The 26,176-nt window shown below is 37.8% G+C and overlaps 1 protein-coding gene and 2 long non-coding RNA genes across 3 annotated transcripts in view; 2 read left to right on the forward strand and 1 right to left on the reverse strand.

Annotated features, from left to right (window-relative positions):
• The window catches only part of FRK (fyn related Src family tyrosine kinase), an 85,651-nt gene extending 76,667 nt beyond the window's left edge, over positions 1-8,984 (forward strand). The window contains exons 6-8 of the mRNA XM_010965451.3: positions 1,978-2,159; positions 3,227-3,392; positions 3,774-8,984. Coding sequence (XP_010963753.1) covers positions 1,978-2,159; positions 3,227-3,392; positions 3,774-3,988 — 563 coding nt within the window. The 3' untranslated portion in view covers positions 3,989-8,984. The remainder of the gene's footprint in view (positions 1-1,977; positions 2,160-3,226; positions 3,393-3,773) is intronic.
• The window catches only part of LOC105077148 (uncharacterized), a 35,825-nt gene extending 12,610 nt beyond the window's left edge, over positions 1-23,215 (reverse strand). Inside the window, exons 1-2 of the long non-coding RNA XR_006728415.2 lie at positions 22,793-23,215; positions 6,865-6,932 (exon numbers count right to left, since the gene is read on the reverse strand). This is a non-coding gene — a long non-coding RNA (uncharacterized LOC105077148). The remainder of the gene's footprint in view (positions 1-6,864; positions 6,933-22,792) is intronic.
• Positions 23,216-23,376: 161 nt separating this feature from the next.
• Positions 23,377-26,176, forward strand: part of LOC123619781 (uncharacterized) — a 197,797-nt gene continuing 194,997 nt past the window's right edge. The window contains exon 1 of the long non-coding RNA XR_012508660.1: positions 23,377-23,524. This is a non-coding gene — a long non-coding RNA (uncharacterized LOC123619781). The remainder of the gene's footprint in view (positions 23,525-26,176) is intronic.

The following is a 26,176-nucleotide window of genomic DNA, read 5'->3' on the forward strand; positions in this document are numbered from 1 at the left end:
GTATATGTCTTTTCTACATATATTTATAATTATAAAATAAGCAAATAAACTACTGTGCAGTCACTGTACAAATCAAGAATGAGAACGAGTAGCCAGCACTCCAGACACAGCTGGAGTACATTATCAATGACGATCCCTCACTGTCCTGAATTTCACGATAATTGTTTTCCCTTGACTCAAATTCTCCTCTTATATCTTCTTGTTGTCCTCCCTTCTTGATTAGGTTTTTGGAAATTGACATTGCCTCTGGCTGTCATCATGTCCTCACCTTCCTTTTAGCCCTCAACCCCTTATACTTATGTAGTGAGACTGCTCTTCCTGACACCACGGTCACCAGTCACTCCCTAATTATTATATTCAACAAATACTTTTTAGTCCTTATCTTGAAGGACTCCTTTGTGGAATCTGAAAATGGAGGTGAATTTCTGTTCTCAAACCTTTGACTGTTATGATGTTCTCTTCTGATTCTCCTCTCATTCTTCAGATGTTTCTTCTCAGCCACCCTAAATGTTGGCATTTCTCATGATTGATCACTTTCTAGCAATCTCATCCGCTTTGAATGTTTAACTCCCACTCATAAACAGTGACTAATAAATTTATATCTCTGGCTACATGCTCTCCCTAGAGCTTCAGAATCATATGCTTGCCTTCTTTTAGACATTTCCACTTGGGCAATCCATACACATCTCTAGTTTAACAAATCCTAAATTGTTTAATTCTGATCAGGCAGCAGCAATGATAGATAATAATAACAGGCAGGGTTTACTGACTTCTTCCTAGGAGTCAGGTACTGTTTTAAGTGCTTTACATGTATTAACTCATTTTAATTATCATTTTAGCAACTAGTATCATAAGGTAATTATAGTTATCATTATATATATAAAGAAACTGAGGTACAAGAGTGAAGCAGCCTCCCAAAAGTTAAGAAGAAATGCAAGTCAGAGCCCTGATTCAAATTCTGGCACTCCGGCTTCAAATCAATCTTCCTAACCCGTGTACTATAGTTCCCTGTCAAGTTAGGAGTTGTGTCTAAAATTCAGTGCACTGACCACAAGTTCAGTGCATTTTGGGGGGTAACATTTGGCATATCCAGACAGGGATAACAATTATCTGGATTTATATGAGAACTTCTCAATTCTCCAGAAATTTAAAGACATCTACAAACAGTGGCAGCTAAAAACCACTCAGGGATGGCTGACCCCATTTTATAAAGTCACCACAAAATAACACTAACCTCTCTAGTAATGATCAAACTGACTATAGTGTATAAATTTCCTATACATAGTTATCTAGGATCAGCAGTAGGAGAAAATATGTCTATTAAAGGTAAATCCATACCTAGAAAGATAAGCAACCTATTCTAAGAATAACAGGCTCAGAAAGGAAAATTAAAAACATGTATCAAGCTTAATGGAGTACAAATGTAATACACACATTTTATAACTACTGATATAGATCCTTTATTTTTGTTAGTGAGCTAACTTTTAAGAACAATATAATGGAAGGATGAGAACTTTTCATTGGCTCAGCCATGCAAATTAGCATTATTTTTAGTTTCAAAGAGTAGAACAAACAATGCAACCTTTGAAAGAAATCCAGAGGCAACCAAGTAACAATTTCCATGAAGCAATGAGTCAGTAGTGTGTGGTACTGAAAATGGCAATAGCTGGAAATATCTTTCAGATATTTATAGCTGTGTTTGGATCACGTGATACTATTACTTCTTTCTCCCAGTAATACTCATTTAGGGAAGGGAGGGCCTCAGCTTTGAAATGTGTTTGGGCTCTGAAAATTGTTGCCTTGTTAACCCTTCACAGGAAATGAAATGGTCTGTACTGATTATGTGTCTTTGCCTGTCAGATAAGCGCTGGGGCTCTTACTCCCACTGACAGCTCATTCGTCAAAATTCTTAGAATTTGCTTCAATAGTTCGAATGTTCTCCAAAGTGAATCTCTTATTTTCTCTTTTTTTGCCTAGATGATGCTGGGTCAAAAATCCACCTGGAGCAGCAGGTAGACATGGCGGCACAGGTTGCCTCTGGAATGGCCTATCTGGAGTCCCAGAACTACATCCATAGAGATCTGGCTGCTAGAAATGTCCTTGTTGGTGAACATAATAACTACAAAGTGGCAGATTTTGGACTTGCAAGAGTTTTTAAGGTGGATTTGTCTTTGTTTTAATTAGTCTGTGGTGGGTCAAAAAGCTAACAGACCAGTAAAATAACAGACTTACTGTTATTTTTCAAAACAATGTTTCTCCAAGTTCTGTGGTCCCTAGACTACTACCTCAGAATCCCAAGGCCCTACAAACTACCTCCTGTTTCTATTTCTTCACCCAAGAGAAAGAAACAGAGAAAACAATGACCAACCCAATGAGAAAGTATGTAATTAAATTTGTGGTTCAATTAATGAGCTGTTTTTCAGTAGCAGGAGCCTCTGTTTGTCTGCCTCTATTTATTTCCCTTACAAAAAGCAGCACGCTTTGTACAGAGTTACCTTACCCACCATTGTTGCTCACTTTATGCCAGACTAATACGCACACTGCCAGAATTCTTCAGCAATCATTGGCTTTTTAATTCCTGCCCCCTACCCATTTTATGACCTCAGGCCAAGAGATATTGATATAGGAGATATATTAGGTGCTTTCCTCTGAATTTAATTTTTTATTTCTACATCATATCCTAGAAATATGAGTGTGGGGCATGAAATACAAGTAAATGATTTTCTTTTGATTTTCGTGAATTCATCATCTTTTCTTTTTATAAGTTAATTAGATCCCCAGTGAGTTGACATATTAATTTAAAACATTTGGATCCTACTTTTCAGTATTAGAAAATGGTTACATGGTAATTATCAAAGTCAGTGGCTCTTCAATACCAGCAGTAAATCAGAAAACAGGCTTTGTTTTCACTTGTCTCATTTGCTAAAGACCAGGTGTAAGGCCAGTATCATCACACATGAATTTTCCCATATGCAGTACAATGCTGCTTCTAGTGCTTTTTTAGCACATAGTAGGCTCTCAAATAATATTTCATTAATGACTTCCAATGTATTTTTCAGTCTTGTATGCCAGACTTGAAATTTGTTACTGTAATTATCATTTGAACTAAACTCATTTTGAATCTTTTCCCTCTAAATTTTAATGTGAAGCAGGTTACAGATGAATGAGGGTGGCCAAAAAAAAAAAAATCACTTTAACTTGGCTTGATTCCTTAATGCATTAACAGGTAGATAATGAAGACATCTATGAATCTAAACACGAAATAAAGCTGCCGGTGAAGTGGACTGCGCCTGAAGCAATTCGTGCTAATAAATTCAGCATTAAGTCCGATGTGTGGTCATTTGGAATCCTTCTTTATGAAATCATTACTTATGGCAAAATACCTTATAGTGGTGAGTAATTAATTCTGAAGTGGGCCTTTCTGCTGCAGGTCACTTACTTAGGTGTGACTTTAACTGCTTTGCCCAGGCTTAGAGGGCAGAGTTATGAGGCTGACCACACCAAGTGCCTGTGGGAGCATAATAGATAAAATTTGATGATGATGATTTGCATTAATGAGGTGGTTTATTGCCTCTTTATCCTTTGCTCTTGAATTGCAGTCTTATAGACATTACTTGCTTTAGGATTTAGTTTAGTCTTTGTAGCCTGGGAAGGGGATGGTAGTCTTCAAGCTTCGCTAGGGAAATCAGTTTGCTTTGTCCTTTAGAATATCTATGAATTTAAGACTCTGATCTTCAATTTGTTTTTTGTTGGTTCCATTCTATATTTTTTAGGTATGACAGGTACTCAGGTAATTCAGATGTTGGGTCAAAACTATAGACTTCCTCAACCACCTAACTGTCCACTGCAATTCTACAAGATCATGTTGGAGTGCTGGAATGCAGAGCCTAGGGAACGGCCAACATTTGAGACACTGTGTTGGAAACTTGAGGATTATTTTGAAACAGGCTCTTCATATTCATTTTCAGATAACTTTGATGAGCACTGAAGAATAACATCAAATAATAAAGTGGCAATAAATTTCAATGATTAGTTCAGAAATACAATCTTATTAACCAACTGCAAAAATGAGTTTATCTTGACATATTCAAGTGATAGGGTAAATCTGGACATGTATTGTGAAAAAGATTATTTGTGTATTTTATCAACTGGGCAATATTGCAGGATAGTCTAAGATGATATGTTATTTCCTCACTGCCTGGCAAAGTCAAATGCACTAAACACAGTTATTTTTCTTTTTAAAAGCTACTTACATTTCTATTTATTGTCTGAAATGCCGATCAAGTGTATCAACAGATGATAGTCAATTTTTACTCAGTGACTGTTGTAGCATTTTCCTGTTTACTGATTAAAGTGGTTGTTCATTATTCCTCAGATTGCTGAATCCCATCAGGCTGTTATTATGAAGGAATTTGATTGCTTTGCTGCACAGCAGGACCTGTGCTTTGAGATTTTTTTTTTTCTCTTTTAAAATATCCTGTAACTACAATGATGGCAAAGCCATGTTAAATGACTTGATTGTACTTGGAGTAATTGCACATATTTTTTCTCTATGCATAAAAAAATGAGGCAGCTGTTGAGAAAAAGAATTAAAATCTCTCTTATTCTGTAGAAGGAAATGATGGAATTTTTCTGTACCTCAGTATGTGTCATCTGAGATTCATCTACATTAGTTTTAATCTCTTAATGCTAAGAATCAGATTGCAAGGCTGATGAGTTATTATCTATGGAAATATGCAAGAAACATCTAATAGCCCACAAGATCTGAGAAATAAGTATCAAAATAGTTTAGGAAAATACAAGGAGAGCAGTAGGATTGCTATGACCTAGGATTCCTGAATAATTTAAAAAAATGTAATAGGCCAGACTTCAAATTGACTACAAAACAGGTCAAGCTTGGTTTTAGGTCTAGAGAGTAGGCATAATGTCTGATCTTGGTGATGAAACTGTATTTTCTGTGTAGCAGGACAAGAGGGTTTTTACTCATCTTAAATTTTCATTAACCTTTGAAAGAATGTTACTGTTTTCTTAAGCAATGGGTATATCAAATTCTGTGCCTCATTAGATGACTAGGGAGAGTTCTCCAAGGTGATTTCAAAATTAAATATGTATTCAAAGACCTTGTGATGTAAAGCAATATGAATGAAGCAATTAATAGGAAAACAGAATATTTTGAGTATATTCTCTCATCTTTCTTTAAAGTGGAAGAAGAGCATTTCTAAACAGTTACAGAAACCCCAATTCAAAATCAAGATTTGCAGATACTAACTAATATATATAAAATAGATAAACAACAAGTTTATACTGTATAGCACAGGGAACTATATTCAATATCTTATAGTAACTTATGGTGAAAAAGAATATGAAAATGAATCTATGTATGTTCATGTATGACTGAAGCATTACGCTGTACACCAGAAATTGACACATTTTAAACTGACTATACTTCAATTAAAAAAAAATTTATATATACAAAAAAACCAAAACAAAACAAAATAGATTAAGCACTAAGTAAATCTGTAAACTCTCTAACTGGAAGACAGAAGTTGTTAAAAAGGAGACAACAGGCCCAAAATGGAGTCACTTGTGCTAAGCCCCATGTCAGCAAACTGGGACTTAATACTTAACTTAATACTTGTTTCAGCCTTTCTCAGGAATGTAGCCTTTAACCAGTCAACCTGGAATTATCTGGCCAGTACTAGGAAGGTAATCCACCCAACAGACATCTCCCATCCCACTTAGGAGGGTGACCTTGTCTAAAAAACAATGTATTCTTTGCTATTAACTTCCTGTTTCCACTCCCTTTCTGCTTTAAAAAAACTTTTCCTTTTTACAGCTTGGTCAAGCTGTGTTTTTTTTGTTAAGTGGGATGTAGCCCAACTCATGAATCGTTGACTAAGGCCAATTTGATCTTTACTCCATTGAATTTTTGTTATTTAACAAGGCAGAGAGGGCTCCAGGTGCAATACCATTAGCAATTCAATGACATTAGCAAAGACTCAAGTCCTTTCTCACCCTTCCCACGGCCATCAGCATTTTCCTCATTCCTGTGGTCCCAGATTGCCAGCAGTAGCAACTGGGGTTCCATCTTCTCTTCTCTTTCTCCAGCAGGACAAAATGGGAAACCTCTCTATTTGCATTTTCGGCTTGCATAAAAATCATTCTTTTTCTGTTCAGACAAACTGGGGTCATATGCCTAGCCCTGGACCAATAACAGACTTAATGTGAATGCTATGTGCTGACTGACTTATAAATTCTGCCAGTACTGCTGGGAATATGGTTACCTTTTCAAGTTCAGAGATTGGCTTATCTGAATAAAATTAGAGAAGACTGGGTCCTGGGTAGGTTTCATTAAGGAGAAAATCCCCTGAGATGAAGTAGCTATTCTGTACAGATATAGTAGGTAGATGTGTGTACATATACTCAATCTTTTCTGAAACTAAAATGGGTCATGTGGAGCTAACAATTATAGAGTCCCTTGGTTCCTTTATGAACAGCAAATATTTGTCAGAAAAGGTCAACACTAATCTTTTTAATTAGTTGACTATGTATCAGACAACTTCAATTATTTATTTAAAGTCATAGAGTCTAATGCAATTAAAGAGCAAATTGTAAATGACCAGTTATTAAAAATTAAAAGAAAATAATTCATCTTTGAATTTATTTCTTGGAGTTCAGTCCTGCTTGATCATATGTAGAAATGAATTGACATATTCCTGTTTCACTGTGAAAATTCAACAACTACAAACTTTTCTTTTTGTAGCAGCTAATAATAATACATTTTTTAGTAAGATCTGATTTTGAAATGTAAAAAGAAGGTTATCCTTTCTTGTTTTTATACCACCTGAAACCCATTTGACTTACCACATTTGATTCTTGGAGACGTTTATGTTCAAGTTTCTGTCAAAGCAATCTATTATTCTTGTTTTCACCTGATGGATCACAGAGAAAAATAATGGATTGTTATGAGAAGCAGTATAGATTTTTTTTAACTGACATAAATTTCTTTCCTTGTATAGAATAAAAGGATCAGGAAAAGATAAGTTGAATTTTCCTACAATGAGCCAGTTCTTGTTAAATCTGCCTCCCATAAATTGTAGCAAAGCACTCTCTGTGTAATGTTTTATTTATGTAATTCAGTTATTTGGAGGTGGTGGTGAGGGAAGTGAGTGCATCATTTCATGTGGTATTTCAAATCTATTTTGGCAAAAACCTAAGAATTTTTATAATAGAACAAATTCAAAATTCTATTAGGCCTCTTTTAAGAAGGTAGGAAGGAAAAAGGTTTACTTTGTCTAGAGTTAAAAGAGGCACAGAGTGCAACTTCTAATAGTTTTGGAACCTGAATATTGTGTCATCAAAAACAAAGATAGTCTAAGTGACCAGCAATCTGCAAACTGGGCTTTGGCAAAGGGTCATCTTAGAGGACACCGAAGAACAAGCCAAGGGGAAATATCAGGCTTGGCCGATTCACTCACATTTTGCTCACAATATGTGTCTGTGTAGTGACTGCATGGATGACTGAACCATAAGGGGCCCAAACGCTTTCCACTCTAATGACCCAACAGGAACCACTGCCCTTGGAAGGATATGGACTGTCACCCAGCTGGTGTTTCCTAGAGGAAGCAGAGCTCAGCTGTGATCCATGGCTTTACCAAGCATATGCCCTATCTGCAGTAATGTTTTCCCTGGTGTAATTGAGCATACGGTTTCTGGTCCAAATGGCCTGGCTGGTAGTGTGTTTTGTGGTGACTTTTCAGGACTCTGCAAAGATATATTATGTGACTACAATGGTGATAATTTGGATACATATTCAGATTGTGTCATTCTGTTCTTCCAGTGAGAGAGGTCACTTTTTAAAAGAAGTAAATGAGGTTTGTATATATGGGCATTGGAATTGCCAGTGGATTCATCTGGAAATGTTCAGTTCTTATATTTCCTGGCATCGTTTAAGAGAAGTTTTGGTCTATAATCTTCAATATGATCCAAAAATTCTGTGAAGTAGGATTTTTAAAAAAGTTTCGAAGTTTGGTGGAGAATATTTACAAATCTTTTAAATCCATGACCCTAGCAATATTTTAATTTTCACAGTGTCATCCTTTCACTGCCCACATTGCCCCATTAAACTCCTTCAGACTTTCTTTTTTTCTATTAAGGAACTGATGGTAAACCTCTTAAATTATTTATTATATCTAGAAATGAGCTGGAGAATAAAATAGTATAGAAACCCTGAATTTCAGAGCCTTTACAAGTTTAAGTTGCACTCAGATGACTCTATCTACATAGGAGTTATAAGATTAAGTTATAAGGAAAGTGACACCCAATTATTTCCATTTACTCTTCTTGCCTGGGTAGTCATCTATTAGTCATCTAAAGCAACAGACTTCAATGTAACATCTTTTGTATCTTCATGGAAAATAATCAGCTCTTCCAGAAAAGGGTAGCAAATCTCAATGTGCCTTAAGTACCTAGTTATATGTATTGCTGTGCAAATCATATAACATAAAATCATAATATAACATAATAAACATGAAATTGTATGTTAGGGAGAAATGGTTAAAAGCAACTAAAATTGCTTGGTTTGGAAGAAGCTAAACACTGCCTGGTAATAATTTCTTGAGATTTTAGAACAGAGGCTTTAATTATACTATTTGTGACGGATAAAGTTGCTTGATATTAGCCAAATGATATGCAATTTTCACGGTCCACACAATTCCAGGGTAAAAGATATCATAGTTTTTAACAATTTTTCAAAATCTACATTTAATTATAGAATCAGAAAGTGGGAAACACAGTGGATTAGCCAGATTAGTATACTTTAAAGGTGCCACAGTGAGATTTTTGTCTCTAAAAAATGTGTATTTCGATATTGTACCCTTTAGCAATGTTTATGATGTTTATGTTGTACAAGTACATGTGAATGTATAGTATGATTAATTTATACATACAGCAAAAAAGATTAAAAAAGACCTATTTTAATCGTGCCACTTGTTACAGTGTTATTACTTACATTGGTTCAAGTGCAACCATTTAATTTTTCTATAAAAACCTCTATTTCTGGGTTCTTTAAAATACTAAGGCAAAGACTTTTCTTGAAAATATGTTTTACCCTAAGTGTTCTGTCTTCGTTCACACTGGATTTATTTATTATGCTAGTTATTGTAAACTGATTATTTTGAACTTGACTTGTAAAAATTGACTTCACTGTTTCGGAGATCATGTTGGTTATGAACCCAACAATACAAATTTAATGTATTTCACAGCAAGTAAAATGTTTCCTCAGTTGACTGCATGAAAAGAATTTACATTCGTGTGATGGGGAAAGTAAGTTTGTGAACCCTGGGAATGTGAGCTTGCCTACGCCACGTGTTCACTGCCGGTCGACTGCTTCACATCAACTTTCACAGAAACCCAAGCAAACAGAGAAACTACTGCGTCTTATGTTGGTGGTTGCTCTGGCAGTGCGAATGAGAGCGCTGGTGGGTCTCACGTCGGCAGTTAAATCCTTGGGCTTACAACACATTGACCACAATCACGTGGCTTCACCCAGGCACAAGGAGTGCTCTATGGGCAATCCTACCATGTTCCCATAGCTAGGGTGTCAGATACACTCAGTAAATAGCACTAACTCTATCACACCACATTAAAATGTCAAGTAAATTTTAAGTGATGTTGAGTGGTGGAAGGTCATGTATACTTATTTATCCATTTATTTTCCTTGTTTTAGGCATTCATTAAGCAAATACATATTGATTGTCTGTAAGTAGCAGACATTGGGCTAGATCCTTGGATAAAATTGTGAACAAGAGAGAAATGGACCCTCCTTTCTCTATGTTTACAGTCTTTAAGAGGAGGCAGATTGTGATTTGTGACTTTTAACTCATAAACCTCTCAGCACAATTTTACCTTCTGATTTTCACCATAAGAATTAACTTGTTGTTTGCAAGCTGCTACCCAATATCCATTCTCTCCTTGCTCCTTAGTAGCAGAAACTGTTTCTTGGATCCTAGCTAAAAGATTACATTTCTTAACCTCTTTTGCAACTATGAGTTATCTAAGAGATGTAAGAGAAAGTTGTTTGGCAAGACTTCTAAGAAGATTCCACTCCAGTGGGCACAGAACTGAAATGGGTCCTTTCCTGTCCCCCTCCCTTCCCTTTGGTTCTGTTTTAGGCCTGGAACTCAGTAGCCATCTTGGATCATGAAAAAATCTTATAGATGGAAGTCACTTTTCAGTAGGGTCTGGGTCCCTGGTTAAAGGGGAGCTGCCATGACTACTTTGGACTGCTGACCTCAGAAATTTCTATGTCAGGTGAGAAAGAAAGTTTATGCTATTTGAGCAGCTGCTAAGGCCTGGAACCTACCAAAAGCATATTTTGAACTGATACATCTCTTATTCCAAGACCATTTAGCCTCAAAGAAAAGTTCATTGTTCTAGTTTCCTAGTATTTTGTGAGTAGATGGGTGGCTTTTCTTTGGAAATGTAATTTTAATCTGCATTAGAGAAACAGAGAGGAAAAACAGAATTCAAGTAATGCTGAGTAAAATATCTATTCATTTTCCTTGAGTATGGATGTCAGGTCTAATTGTTCAAAATGAAACAATATGGCTCATTACAGATGAATTATGAAATCCATTTAAGAGTCTGTTAAAATAGTGTTAAGGAGGTGATAAGAAGCCAAAGTTTTAATATTTAAGGAAGAAGACATTTGAACTACCCAAAAGAATATAATTATAAGAAAGAATAAAGAGGAAAAAGAAAGGAAAATAAAACAAAGAAAGGCAAGGCTATTTTAAGAAAATATATCAAAGTCTTAGGAGAGATGGTTCTTCCTTCATTTGGTTAATCGTCTTATGAATAATGCAGAAATGTTCTTTTTTGGCTTTAAAATATCCTTAGTTTAAACCCTAAGTTTTAGGAGCTGAGGCAGACAAAAGTGATTTTGCAATAAAATCTTTATTGGGCATTATCTTCACCAATCTATTTTCATACAACCGCAGAATTTTAGAGCTGGTAGGAACTTTGGAGATCATATTGTCAGTGTCTCAGGAATTCTCCTTTTGGAATAAAAACTCAAAAGCAAAAATAATACGAAGCAAGGGGTATTTAGTCATTTGAGAAAGATTTTCCTTCAAATAAAACTGCTTCATAGACTCTTTAAATCCTTGCAGAATTATTTGCAAATCTTCAGGAAAAGACTTGGTATAAATAAGACTGTCTCAAATTATCTCTTTCCTGTATTTTAAAGAAACTAAAGGTGCTTAACTTAGAGAATAGTGAAGATGAAATTCAAGATTTGATTTTGTGGCTACACATTAAAAACATTTTAATGTATGCAAGGTGTGCAATGTTGTGCAAATGGAATGGGTGCCAATCTCAAGTAATAGCAAAAATCAAAGCAACAGGATAAATTAATTCCATGAGTTCTCAAGCTGACCAGCAGGTGGGGGCCCAGATTGCTGTCAAAGAGCTTATGATTAGAGGAAAAAAAGAAAAAGACCTTAAAAAAAATCTAAAATTCTCAAATAATATTCAGTTTATATGAAAAAAAATACTGGAAGTAAGCTCACTTAATCATTAAGTACCTATGCTCAGATCTGCAATGAAGACATTGATTTTAGATTACAACACAGTGCTCCCAATTTTAGAGAAATGCAAAATTACATAGTTCACTTGTCGCCAAACTCTATCAAAGTAACTTTGAGTAACTTTGAGTGCTTCTCACCAAAGTAGAGTTAATGGCACATAGCCCTCATAAATGTTTCTTTTTTGATATATAGATTCTAATATTTCAGAATCTACATATCAGAATTCATATATTTTATATATATTTTTATGATGTACAAGGAATATCTCCCCACATGCCCAATTATATTTTAAAAGCATTGAAATACTTTTAATATATCTTTTCTTGCTTTCTTTGCTTATTCAATCTTTTAACAAAGAAGTATGAATAGACTTCTGTAAAATTAATTTAAAAATTATAGATATTTGGATTGTTATTAACACAAAAAGTAAAACATTTTCATTACTAACTTACAAAACTGACAACTAATCATAGTTCATTTTTTCAACCATAGGAGAGTTAAAGTATTATTATACCAGTGAAAAATTGCACAATTTTTTCTCTACTATGCTTTAGAACTTTTAGTTCACAAAACATTGAAAATGGTATGTTGTTTGTGGCATTAACACTACTTAATTTGGAACCTTAGAATAATTTTATTTTCTTCCATCAAATCTTTAATGCATTTTCAGGATAAAATTTAAATATATTCATATGTCAAATATTGATTTTATGTTAACATTTTAAGGCTATCTAAATCACATTGATACCTTTTGGTAGATCTGTAAACTAGTTGATCTGTACTTTATTATCTACTCAATACTATGATTTTAAGTTAATTTGTTGACTAAAGAAGAATTGTATCTTTCAGGTCCATTCTATTTTGATAATCAGGTTTATAATACTGTGAAAAAGACTTAGGAAGATTCATGCACTTCTCCTGAATAAATGATTAAACTGTATTTTCTTTTTCATTTTTGACATTACTTGGTTAAATTCTGGCAGTCTCTTACAGAGTGAGAAGGTGTTAAGGAAGGAAATTAATTAATGATTTTCCAGTATTAACTGATTAATACTGGAAAAATGCCAATGGAGGGTTGACTTTGCATCTTGTTGGTCTTATTGTTTCTGGGCTAAGATAGATAAGAAAATACAGGATGTTGGAATCCCAGTCTGATCTGACAGACTGCTGTGCCAAGAGAAAATGTGCCTTTGGGCCCATTTGAAAGAACACTTGATTTACCTAAGAAGGAAGTTTTCAGTAACACCTTTATAACTACAAAGTCATTTCAGGAAAAGATAAGGGTTCCAGAAAGGGAAAGGGTGGATCTTTCCAAGGAATTTAGGAATTTTTTCTTAATGAATCCCACAGGGGTTGTCCTCTTTTTCCCTGCAACATACTTCCTGTGTTTGGCAAAGGGTGGGAATGAGATGAGAAAAAAGGAATTAGGAAGAAGAAAAAATGTAGTTAGCAGCAAGATGGTGAGTTAATGGGAGAAAACTAGTTCTTCCCTCTTGAGACTACGTAGTCAGATTTATACTATCTATTTCAGTCTTAGCCAGAGATTTACTGACAGATCTTTGCCAAATCAAATCATTTACTTCTATAAGCCTTTTTTTTTTGCTCTTGGTAAAATATTATTGTTAATATTTATGAATTGCAATGAGGATTTCATAAACACAAAGCCATGAATATTTCATGAAGATCCTGAGATATTTCAATCTAAGCATGTGTTATCAAATACAGCCAACTCTCAAATACCACTTAGTGGGTTATGCATGAAGAACTTAGTTTTGGACTGATATTCTCCTGCCACATAATATATTTCTGAGCTGTCTGCCTTCACAAGTTAGTCAATGTTAGTTAAGGAAAGCAATCTAATTTAATTTTAGTCTGGGCAGTAAATCTCCAGCAATGAAGGCTGAGATACAAAGAAGTAGGAAAGTAGTGGAGGAGGAACTGCTTTGGGCTTTCAAAATTCAATCATCAGTCCAACACTTAATGAATATCTGCTCCACACCAGGGACTGGATTAGGGTTTGGGAATAAAAATATGAACAACAGAAGAAGCCTGGTATGGTTACAAAGTGAGGCTTTGGAGCTAGACTTATAGAATTCTAGATTAGGGTTACTAGTAGTTAGCCTTGAGCATGGTACTTAATCTCTTTTACCTGTTTTCTTATCCATAAAATGTAGATATTACCTAGGCTACAGAGTCGTTTTAAAAATTAAGTGGGAAAAGCACTTTGAGTGGTATCTGCCACATGGCTATGCACTCAATAAATGTTAGCTGTGAAGATAGTCTCTGTGTTCCGAGACTGTCATCTATGGAGAATTTGGGATGATCATACCATAATGTGGTAAGTGGTGTTACCCAGACATGCAGGGGCCATTAGGAAGGGTCAGGAGACATATGAAATCAGATGGGAAGGTTGATACAAGTTGGAAGAGGATGTCAACACCAGGTTTGAAGGGAACTGCATGCTAAGCTAAGGACCTATATTCCAGTCTACAAAAATATTGGTATAAAGTTTATAGGCTTCTAGTCTGAGTTTCAAGCTCAGGTGATCTTTGACAAGAAACTAATTAGGGTTTTCAACCTGTGACCTCACTCTTAAGACATGAAAGAACTTAGTTTTACATCCTTAGCTTTTGACCCTTTAGGTCCATCAAAGATTTGGTTTGATTCTTAGTGATCCCTTCATCTTATCAAAATTTTAAAAATTAGTTTTATGTTTAACCTATTTTAATCTATCTTCATTAGCCATATTTCTCAACTTATTCTTTGCATTTTATTCCTATTTAAAATTTTTTCTCTCTTTTTTTGGAGGATTTTGAAATTTCTTGGCCCTCAAAAAATGTTTATTTGCCTAACATTTTTCTTCCAGTGAGGAATATACTGTGGAAGAGAAAACACTGATTTAGGACAGGTGGTTCCAGGGTAGCAATGCAGCATGTAATGAGGTTTGATAGCAAGAACTCAGTGTGTGGAGGAGAAGGCCTGTTCCCTAACTCTGTGACCTTTAGCTGACTAATCAAAGTCTCATTTTAAAAACTTAAAAAATATGGATATCACATGGAATACTGAATATGAAAATGGCCAGCACACCAAAGATACTGAGCAATCTAAGTCGAATCTAGTTCATCCTCATGAATAGAACTTCCTTGCAGTTTACAGGGATTTCCTGTTCTAGAGGAAGCTGGCCTCACATCACAAATGACCAGATCTTAGCATAGTGCCAGCATACAGTAGGCAACTGATATATAGTATTTGCATGAATAATTTAAAAAGTGAGAGAGCTAAAACCTCCACCACTAAAACCACACCATGTAGTCGGTACCATGGAATAAATGTAAATAATGGAGACTGAAAGCCAAGTCAAAGGACATTTCCCACTAGTCATCTACTCACAATTCTGTTTCTACAAAAAGTCAGGTGATAATGAACCTTTTCTTGAAAGTCTTCTACAGAGAAGCACAGGACAGGGTTCCTGATACATTCATTAGAATACGTGCTTCCAAGATGAACAGAGACAAATGGATCAAATTCATTTTCCTTCAGGGCTAAATTTTACAAGGATTTTTCATTGCCATTCTCTTCTCTCAAGGTGAAACCAAACAAGTTTCCTGCTGGTTTGGTATCAACAGAGTCCACATTTAGTATGAAGATGGATCATCTGACTTACATAAATTAGAAAAAAGAAGAACTTTCCTTGTCTCTATTGTCATCCATGCGAAGAACAAAAATTAAGTACACAGGAAGCCTGCTGTGGTTGATACCTGTTTATCAGGCTTTTGAAGTAATGTCTGAGGAGACTTGGATGTTAGGATAGGAAATGCTCTCTCAAATCTTAGCCTGAGAAGTTTCCACACAACAGCCTAGTTCTATAAGAAGAGCTTCCTGAATAATAAAGGAAATTTTCAAGTCAAACAAATTTATCGTTACAATCTAATTCAGCTATCTTCAGGGTAAGTCTTCACTCATGTTCCCAGGATGATTCACTATTAGTGCTTTTCATCATTCTGAAGATACATGTTTGCAATCAGGTTAAAGTGATTATTTCATTCATTCGTTTTCATTCAGCAACTATTTATTGTGTGCTTACTATATGCCAGGTATTTTCTAGGGATAATGGGGCAAACAGAGCAAGTCTCTGCCCCACATTCTAAGAATGATTTCATCCTTAATCTAACTCTGACCTAGTATTCCTGCTTGAATCCTGCAATTTATCTAATCAGAAGGGCAATATTATGGGTATATAAGGGTGAAACCGAGCTAAAATGTTTCTAAGTATATAGCTAATCTTCAAAGTTGTAAGAGTCTAATTATCTACTCACACTACCATATATGGTTGAGTTTTTCCTCAAACCAAATTCCAAGGGCTTGATGACTGTTTGAAATTGGTCTCAACTGCCCTATGCCTGGAAAACAGAGAACTGACAATCCCATCTCTTGGTTGAATAAAGATTACTATATATATTTTTTTAATCCTATAGAATTTCTAGAGACGTTTTAGGTAGAACTCATATGAAATGACCTAAGTGCCTACATTTAAATTTTTTCCAAAAAAATGTAATATTTCGTGTTTAGGTTATCATAGTTCACATTAGGGGAGCTACAATGGGGCACTGTCGGAAATTATAATCTTTTTAAAGAGAAACTGAAAATACAAATACTGCTGATACAAATACTGACAAGCATTTCGCTCAGTTCTGCCGTGAGGCTCCATCTGAGTTCTGTCAACTGCAGTGTTTCTGTAGCTGTAACAAAAACAATATCTCTGTGTTCTTTTAACCATCTGATCAATAGACCAAAGCTGAAAAGAGACTTAAGAGACTTCTTGTTGCCAAAAAACCTTAGATCCTACCTTGGATTCTGGATCTGCAGAACTTAGTGAGCATTCTAACTTTGTAGGTACTGCACTCTGGATACAACTGTGCTCTGTAGGTATGATTCTCTCAGAATGACTCAGCTATCTCCAAGTAGGCGTGTGTCTCCTTAAAATCTTCAGGTTTGAAATTGACCTCCCTCATTTGCCTGTTACATTTTCCATGATTTTTTGCTCCCCTGCTTCTGATTTCTCTGATAAAGCAGGACGTTTGGATATCTACTTATTTCACCTTTTCCAAGTTTGCTTTTAAAGTTAGTGAAAGTAATTTGCTTAGTGATGAGATTATGATTGCGTCAGTTGATTTTCCCCCTCTTTTTACTCCATCTTATTTTTCTTACCAGTGGACTCAAAGGTAAAACATCACATTCTAATAAAGTCAAATGAACACCACAAGCTTCAAAATGGATGAGAAATTTGTCTCATTTGAAGTGTGGGATAGGAAAGTTGGTTATTGAAAATATTCACAGGTAAAATGATAGAATCAGCACATGAAAAATAGCAATGAAAAAAAATGGGATGACCAGCAGCAAATATCATGTTCCTTCTTTTAAACTCTTTCTTTTTTTGGTCCCTCAATACGGGCATTTCTAAAGACTTGCTCCTGGATTTTCTGTTCATTTCTAAATGCACCTCTGCTAGAATTGTGCTCTACTCTTTCAGCTTTAACGGTCATTTCTATGTAGACTGAACAACTACTAGCTGTGCTGGACACTGTGCTGGTTATTCTCTGCTTGCCCTCAGGTTCTTCTCCGCCCTGCTTTGTGCCATGAGAGGACGATGGCCACAGGCTGCATCACCCTGGCTCCTTGTCCTGGCCTCTGGTTGTATTTAGTCAATGGAAGAATGAGAGGAAAGTGAATTAGGGTCATTATTTATCTTCCCTCTTCACGGCTGAACCTTAATTCTCGCTGCAGCTCTCGCTGGCCGGCCCCTTCTCTACCATAGCAGCTCTCACTGGGCTCAGGTAATATAACTTCCTCCTCTTGCTACTTTATACCTGGAGTAATGGCAGTTTCCTCCTGATGCTACTTTATGTGACTCTCTGTCTTTTTTGCGTCCCTTAACCCTGCCCACACTTTGGATCCTCACAGAGGCAGCTCCTCACTGGGTACCAGGAATCATGGTAAGTGTTAGAGATACAGTGGTGAACAAAACAGGTAATGTTTTTGTCTTTGTGCAATTTAGCATCCAGCGCGTGGACATGGTCAATGAACTTGTAAACTAAAAAAAAAACAACTACTATTGTTTATAGTAAAGTTTATGGTAATGACAGGGTAGTGTGAAAAATATGTATTATATGAAAATCCTGTTTTGAGGACTATAGGGAGTATAAGAATAGGATACGCTTTTCCCCCTAAAGGAACTTAGGAGACCACTAGAGTTCAAAATGAAGCTTACAATAGTTCTCCTGGAGGGTTACTGGTGAATAGCAGTGAAGGAGGCACTGGAGGAACCCAGGCACCAGGTAGGCAGAAACCATTCGTTAACTGATTTGGTACTTGGATTCACCATTTTGTAATGGAGTCTGAATTTCTCTCCCTTTAGCCCAAAGCTACAATCTGGCTCAATGCTTAATCTTCACTTATGCCTTTTAGCATTAAGAAACAGCCAATATTGGTCTGAAATTAAGGACTGAGAAATCAATATTTTTAAAAAGTGCACAGTAACCAATCTCCTAGGGTATTTACTCACTTTCAGAATTACTTCTATTTCAATCGATATAAAAGCTCTGGATTTATTGTCCTGCCTCAAGAGCTAGTCCCCTTTCCCCAACATGACATGTTCTTGTGTCTGCATAACTCAGTCTAAAATAAGGCCTCAGAGTTCCTGTCTGTGGTGGCTTTTGTCACTCTCTGTACCTCAGGGTAGTTAGGGGACAGGAAAAGGAATATTAGTATTTCTGTTCTCCTGTGAAGTGTCTCCATTAACATAAGTTGCATATATGCCTCTTAGTTTTTCTCATTGTCTAAAATAATAACTATAGGAACACACAGACACACTCTCACCTCCCAAAGACCAACATCAATTCTTATAGACAATACAGCTTAAACTAGGGGGCCCCAAATTCAAATGTGTGCTGAGGCCAGCCAGGAGAATCAAGTGAGTATGGGGCACAGTGTCACAGGGAGACATGGGGACTGTGACAACCTCCACTTGTCCCCATCTTTTTGTTACTAATGGGAACAGGAGTCTTCAGTGTTGCCATACAATTTGAATTACATCAAGAGGAGCCAGAAATCCACATTTTAAAAATGAAAATGGCACCAAGTGGCACCAAGAACCGCCCACTCAATGAGTGACTTGAATCGGGAGTAAGACAGCAGGAAATGGGGTGAGTTTAAGCACGAGGCTCTGTCAAGAGAAGACGGCTGCCACTCAGCAACACCACATGATGTCAGGGAGTCTCTGAGCCCTGTGTTGCCCAGCTGCTGATATATCAACATCTGTGGAGAATGCAGAGGAGTCTAGTGATTCGGGGGTGACTGGGACATTGGTGGGCATGTGTCAGTCATGTGGTGGCCAGAACAAGAAGGGAGGAAGTAAAGACCCTGAGTGCAGATTGTGCATTAGAGTTTACCTGTGAAAGGAAGAAAATAAATTGGGACATTAGCAAGGTCCAGCAGATTTTCTTTAAGGTGGATATGACAGGGAAGGAAGGATTCTGAGGGTAGAAGATGAGTAATGTGAGTGGAGAGGGAAGAGTGGAAATGTTGTGGAGAGCAGGACTGAGGAACACGGAACCAGGGAACTTGGAGGAATGAAACCAAGGGTCTAGGAAGAGGGGAAAGTTGTGGGAATGAGAAAGGAGATCTCATCCCCTGAAAAAGAGATTTATTATGGTAGAGTGAGATGATCAATTATTTGGATAAAAATAGAAAACACACTTATCAAATTTGTGCATACTACCGATCTGTGAGGGGTAGCTACTGTGATTGATAACAGAGTTAAGATTCAAGAAGTCATGTTGGAATGTGGGAATGATGAACTGAAACAAAATGAAGTTTAGTGGTGATAAATGCAAAATTTCCCCTTTATACTGAAATAAATCATTTAAAGTACAGAATGGAGGATAAATGACTTGATACCATTTCATGCGGAAAGGATTACAATTTACTTGATAAAAAGCTCACATATTAATAATACCAGAAGGGTAAAATCATTGCTTTAAGATAATGCAAACCAAAGTTTAATGAACTGGGAGAGTACAGGGTCCAGCTGAGGAGAGCCTGCAATTATCATACATGAAAAGTCTACAATTGAGGCAGAAGGAGCAGTCCACAATTAGGGCACTAATTAAATAACTACGATATATTCTCATAATGGAATACCCCACAGTTATGAAAAAGATTAAGGAGTCTCTCTGTGTACTACTTTGACAGATTTTCAGAATATATTGTTAAGCAAAAGATGAAGGTGTATGATAGTATATACAGCATGCTACCATTTATCTATGAAATGGACAAAATAAGAATATATAATCATATTTATTTTTATTTACATAACAAAATTCCAAAATAATAAAAAGGAATTAAAAAATGTGGTTACCCATAACAGGCTGAGTGGGAAAAGAATAGACAGTGATGGAATAAGAATAAGGTTCCTCAACGTATCCTTTTAAATTTAATTTTTGACCATGTGAATGTATTTTCAAATTTAAAAGTATTTTAAAAAATGAGGCTGGTGAAGTGGGTGTTTGAAATTTACAACAGAAAAGATCCAGGGACATCATCCAAAATTATACTCCTCCTAATGATAGGGTTTATACTTTATTTGCCCGTTCTTCCGTAGTATCTTCAATAATACTTGTCAGGTAGAATGCTATCAAATAAATATTTGCCGATCATTGAACAAATGAATGAATACATAAGTGATATGACATGAGATTATATTTCTCCTCAAATGTACCAATGACTCTTGTGTCAAAGAGGAATTAGCCCTGTTTTTAGTTCTATGTGATCAAAGTAGAATGAATGAATGGCAGTTATGAGAGGAGAAAAAAAACAGTTTGTTCTTTCAACAATCATTTTTGAGAGACTGTTTTGTAGCAGGTACTGAGATTATCAAATGCAGTAAGACATGGTTTAAGCTTTTTCAAGAGGTTCCAAATTTAGAATCACAGTGTCAGGCTCAGAGATAATTACATTATAACAAAATAGGCACAATGCTAGAGGCAGACACAGAAAGTCTGGAGAGTGCTGAACAAATCTGGGATGAAGGTGGGTCTGCAGTGGTCACAGCTCTCTGGACCATGACATGCCTGAGCTCAATCTTAAAATAAAGAAGGGAAGGGAAAAGGGAAAGAAAGGATAATCCAGGGAGAGGAAGGGCAAGAGCAGAGACTCAGGGCAGAGAAGAGTGGAGCATGTTGTGAGGAACATCACCCAGTTCATCTTGGTGGGAGCACAGAGATCAGGGCAAGGATGGCAGGATTATGTGACAAGAAAGGGATATCAACAAGCTTGGACTCAGTATAAGAAAGAAGTTTCTAGCAGGCTGCCTCTTCTAAAGCAGGAGTGGTCCCCAATAGAGGTTTCCATGTTCAAGCCCAGGTGGGCTACATGACCTCTTGCTAGTGCTTTAGAAAATAAAAGAGTGCAGAATTTAAAGTAGACTTTTGTCTTCTAAAAGAACTGCATTGCAGGAAAAAGGGAGGATGGGGATGATTACATTTGAGTTCCAGGACACATCAAAATTGCAGATTTTCTTTTATACAAGTGCTACTTGAGATCAAATCCCACACTGCCTCCTGGTTAGCAGGAGAGGAAGTGTTATGACACTCGGGGAAAGGAGAGGAGACCTCACCATACTAAGCAGTGGGGAAAAGGTGGATCTTGAAGTGAGTAAACTTGAAAAAGGCTGTTTGCAAAGGGTGTTGATTACATTTGAAAAACCTTGTAATCAGCAAAGCATTAAGCAGCTATCATTTTGTTGAGGTTTGAACTTTCTCTAAGGACTGTCATATAAAGCTGTCTTATTCCGGAGAAGCTGATTTTTTTTTTCCTTCAGAAAGGACAGGAAAGAGAATGAATCTAAGCATAGTGTCAGGGGTCAGACCAAATGGTCATCTATGATACCTTACAGTCTTGAGTTCAGTAATGTGAAAGATTGCTGTTAAAACCTGCCTTAGGACTGGCCTCATATCACTTCTAGAGTAAGAATCTCTTTGAGACAAAGGAAGGGTTTTTGTTTGTTTGTTTGCCTTTGCTTCTCAGGACCTAATATAGACGTTTGCTATCTAGTAGGGACATTAAACAAATTCTTTTTATGAATGGATGTGGTACAGGAGCACCAATAGTTCTCTGATGTCTTCAGTCTTTATATTAACTGCTAACAGTTTTATGTGCTAAGTAGTTTCCATGAATATTTTAATACACAGGCACACATTTTACAGATGCAAAAGCTGAGGAGCATCAAGGTTAGGTAACCTGAGATCACACAACTAGTCAATGATAGAACATACAAGCCTTTCTAACTCCAAGCTCACGGTCATAGACCACTGTATTGGGAGATTTATCTAGCTGCTTCTATTATTCATTCTTTTTCTATGTATTTTAGATTTTAAATTACTTTCAAAAGCTACACAAAGGAAATAGGGTGGGATTCTTTCCCCTTAAATTAAACCACAAAGTCCTCGTGCTTGTTAAGAAGGAATCTCAGGGTAGCAGCCTGCATCCCATGGGGAGCCCTTGTCTGCTTTAGAGATTTGTCCTGTAATTTGGAGAAACGATAGAAGCTGACAGTGTAGTGAAAAGGGTACAATCAGCTTCCTGACATGGGAAGAAGGGCTGTTAAAAGGTCAGCTCCGGGGAGACCCTGGGTGCCAAGTCTGGGACAGAGCTAACAACTTCCAGAGGGAGCTGGGGCCAGCCCTTCCTCTCCAGATGGCTCATGGAAGGACGGAGGCCCCACAGTGGGGGGCTGTGGAAGGGGCTGTCCTGGAGGCAGGAGCAGGCAGTAACAACGAGGAACGCTTCCAACACCAACTGGGGCGTGCTGTCCCTGAACGAGAAAGATCCAAACTACTGTCTCCTCACAGCAGGAAGCTGTCTCTCATACTGCTCAGCTGGACTCACCCCGGCACTCCTTTGATGTGAATAACTATAAATATGCTACATACAATCTTGGATATGTTTCATTCTTTGGCAAAAGTGATTATACTAATTACTAGCATTTTGAGGGTGTGTCATTGTAGTCAAACACTTGAGGTGAACGTTTTTTTACCTCATAAGAGACGCTACAACACCCAGCACACATGGTATTGTATTAATGAGTTACAGAGAATATAATTTAACATACATAAGAAATCAAAATTGGTTATTTCCTTCCTACTCACCCGAGTGACTGTGCTTGCAAAGTCTGCAGCAAATGGAACGGTGTAGCCATTACTTCTTAACTTCTCTCTCAAGCAAAAAAGAAAAAAGCAAATATAAAACTCACAAAGTTGGTTTCGCTTTACACAGCTATGATTTTTCTGTTTTCTATTTTCCTCCTACAAATAAAATCTAAGAGAAACGTAATACTTTTCGAGAAGTTTTAGTTTTCCTAAGATTGTAATTATAACATTCTGTTTTATCTTCCGTTGTCTGTCTAACCTCAAAGACCTTACACAATTGCTAAGACGTTAAGCTGAACACACTTGGAAACCACTATTTGACTCATCGTTTCGTTATTGCTAATTTGTCAAATCGCTATAACATTATACACTTTTTTTAACTGGGCGGGGCCTGCCTCACACCCCCATTCCCTCCCGCCCCTCCCCCGCCCCCCCACACCTCCCCCCCCACACCTCCCCCCCCACACCTCACCCCCCCCACACCCCCACTTCCCGCCCCGCCATCTTCCACCACTACCACCCCACCCCCACCCCACCCCCCGCGGCCGGCGTCACCCCCCACCCCCACCGCGCACGCTCCCCACCCCACGCGAGTCCTTCCACGAGCGCGGTCGGGCGGGCGGAAGGGCGGTGGGCGCGCAGAGGGATCGCCGGGACCCTTCTCCAGCTTCCCAGCTCTAATGACAAACGTTACCACAGGTGACGCCACCTAGCGCCTCAGGACCCGCTGAGGTAAAAAGCAGCCTCCCCTTTGGCAGGTGAAAACCCTGGGACCGCAGAGGTCTAATGACTAATGAGGTAACCCTGAACGGGAAAAACGCAAAACGCCGCGGGGACCGGCCCGCGCTGGCCGCCTCCGATGCCCGGCGGTTCCCCGAGGCCCCCGCAGCACCCCCGGCCCCGTGGGGCGCCCGCCCGCCTCCCCCGGGAGGCCGCGCGCGCTGCGGTCCACGCGGGCGGCAGGCCCGAGTTTCCGCGCGCAGACAGGCGGGGGCGCCGCTCGGCCCCGAGGCAGCCCGGGAGCGGGGCGCGGGCGGGGCGCGGGCGGGGGCGGCGGGTGGGGGGTCCCAACCGGAAAGCGACCTCGCTCACCTCAGCAACACCGTCCTTCCAGACTGATGGAGAAATGGCCCCACAGTATTTACTTTTAAAAGCGCTTTTAAGACATGTTATCTCATTAAAATAACTAGTTAGCACCTTAAAACACTTAGTCCTGTTTTACAGCTAAAATCTTCCCTCTAGGAAGTTGAATGACTTGCAGGTTGGCAGATGGCACATCGAAGCTGGGCTCTGATTTGTAATCTAGGCGTTCTGATCCTTGCGTTTTCTTGCTTTTCTGAGAGAGAAAATCTATCTCAGTTACTGGGAACCCTGACACAGGCCATTTTCCTCTCAATTTATGGCTGCTTCGAGTCCAGCCACTTAGAACGGGGGGAAGAAGAGGACGGTGGTAGGAGACGAGCATCTGGAGGGCTTGGTCCTTGACTGATTTTTTCTGCCTCCCTGGAGTATTTATCTGGTCACTGCTGTTCAGTTGGAAGCATCATTTCTCTCAAAGTTGGGTTTTTTGGTTACTCAAGAAGAAATAATAAGGATCAGGAGAATCTGAAAGATCAGACAAGCCACTTCCAAAGTGAAGTGGGGATGTGACGAGAAAACGGCACTCAGCTCTCCAGAATTTCCTGGGTCTCTTCCACCATCTTCTCTTCTACACCTTCTCATCCCATTCCTAATTCTCTTTTCCCCTTCCTTCGGTGTAGATATCCATTCCTCTCCTTCACCAGCTCTGTGACTCTTGCTGTTTCCCTTTTCCTTTCATCTCTCTGTGGTACTTGGGAAGAATATGTATGCCATTGGCTCTAGACGAAGGATTTGGTCTTGTATTAACAAATAGTTAAGAAGCCAAGAACTTAGTGGCCATATTGTCATGTCATGCTTGTTTGTGTCAAATGATAAAGAACAGGAGTACCTCTTCCTTTTACCAACAGCGTGCTTAGCTAGTGTGGGCAATGTAGTCAGGACATAGCTCTATCTCCATCTCTCCTCTATTTCTGTATCTTCATCCATGTATCTGTGTATTCATGTCTTTCCCTCACTCACTTTCTCTCTCCTTCCTCCGAAATGGAAAAGACAAAACTATCAGTTATATTTTGGTTTTACACATCTAAGGAATATTTTATTTTCTTATTTTCCCCAGGGGTTTGTGAAGAAGTCACATAATGACACTTAGAAGCAATATATTGATATAAAAATGTAAGATTCAATAAGAAAATTAGAGTGTTAACAGCTGGGCTAGGATGCTGAGAGATGTCTAATTCCAATTAGACAAAATTTATCAGAGAAGATCCTTAATTATAAAGGTCCAGATATCTGGAAGTTACTAAACTTGAAACTTTGCCCCCTTTAACAAATTTTATGTTGAAATTTATGGAAAATTACTACAACACATAGTGATATTTATTATTAAAATCAGTTATCAAATCAGTAGACAGTAATATGACAGCTTTCCTATTTTTTTTAATAAAGGAAAACATCAAAAGCGACCTCGCTTTTGTAGGCCACTACTGTGAAAAATCATTATTAGAAAAAGGAATGGTCCTTTTGCCATCTAAGGAAACTAATATTTTTTATCCTTTATCCCCCTCTAGTCACTATGGATAAACACATTAATTCACTGTGTACAAAGGGCACATTTGTGATAGTTAAGCAATTAAGAAAGACTGGGAACAAAATGACTAGAGTGGAGTAGACTTCAACAAAAGTGAACTAGCTATATGAGTGGGAAAAACAACTGTTTTCATTGTGTGAATATTTAAGGCAACAACTGGAAGAAAAAACCCCTAAGTACTTAATACTAAAATTTATCCTATTAGTTTGAGACTCAGGGAGACAGGAGGACTAAGAATAATTGCAATTTTATATTACAATACTGAGGCAGAAATTGTTAGTTGCCCAGCCAGTATCCACTTGCCCCCCCCTTTATTAATTCTCTAAAATTCTCTATAATCTTCCATGTTAACGTGAGATATCTGTCCCTGTGTTTTGTGTGCAATGTTTGGACTAGGGCTACAGAGGGGAGCTAAAGAGGGACGGATATGAAAGTGGACTTTGAAAGATTAGGACTGCTTAGTTTGGTCAGCCAAGCTGAAAGGAAAATCAGCCACAGTCCAAAAATTCCGTATGGAAGTTTTTTCCACTTTAAGGTGTCTTGTTCAGCCCCACCTGCGCTCTGCCTCCACCTTCACCAGGCAGAGTTAGAGGCTCTTCCTCTGTTTTTCTTCTCTACTTTCATGAGATCTACCTTATAGAACTTTTGAATGATTCACTTTCTAAAGCGTACCTTGTGAAACTGGTATATTAATAGGTATTATGCAAAGAATAATC

The sequence above is a fragment of the Camelus bactrianus genome, chromosome 8, assembly GCF_048773025.1.
Source record: "Camelus bactrianus isolate YW-2024 breed Bactrian camel chromosome 8, ASM4877302v1, whole genome shotgun sequence".
Classification (NCBI taxonomy): domain Eukaryota; kingdom Metazoa; phylum Chordata; class Mammalia; order Artiodactyla; family Camelidae; genus Camelus; species Camelus bactrianus.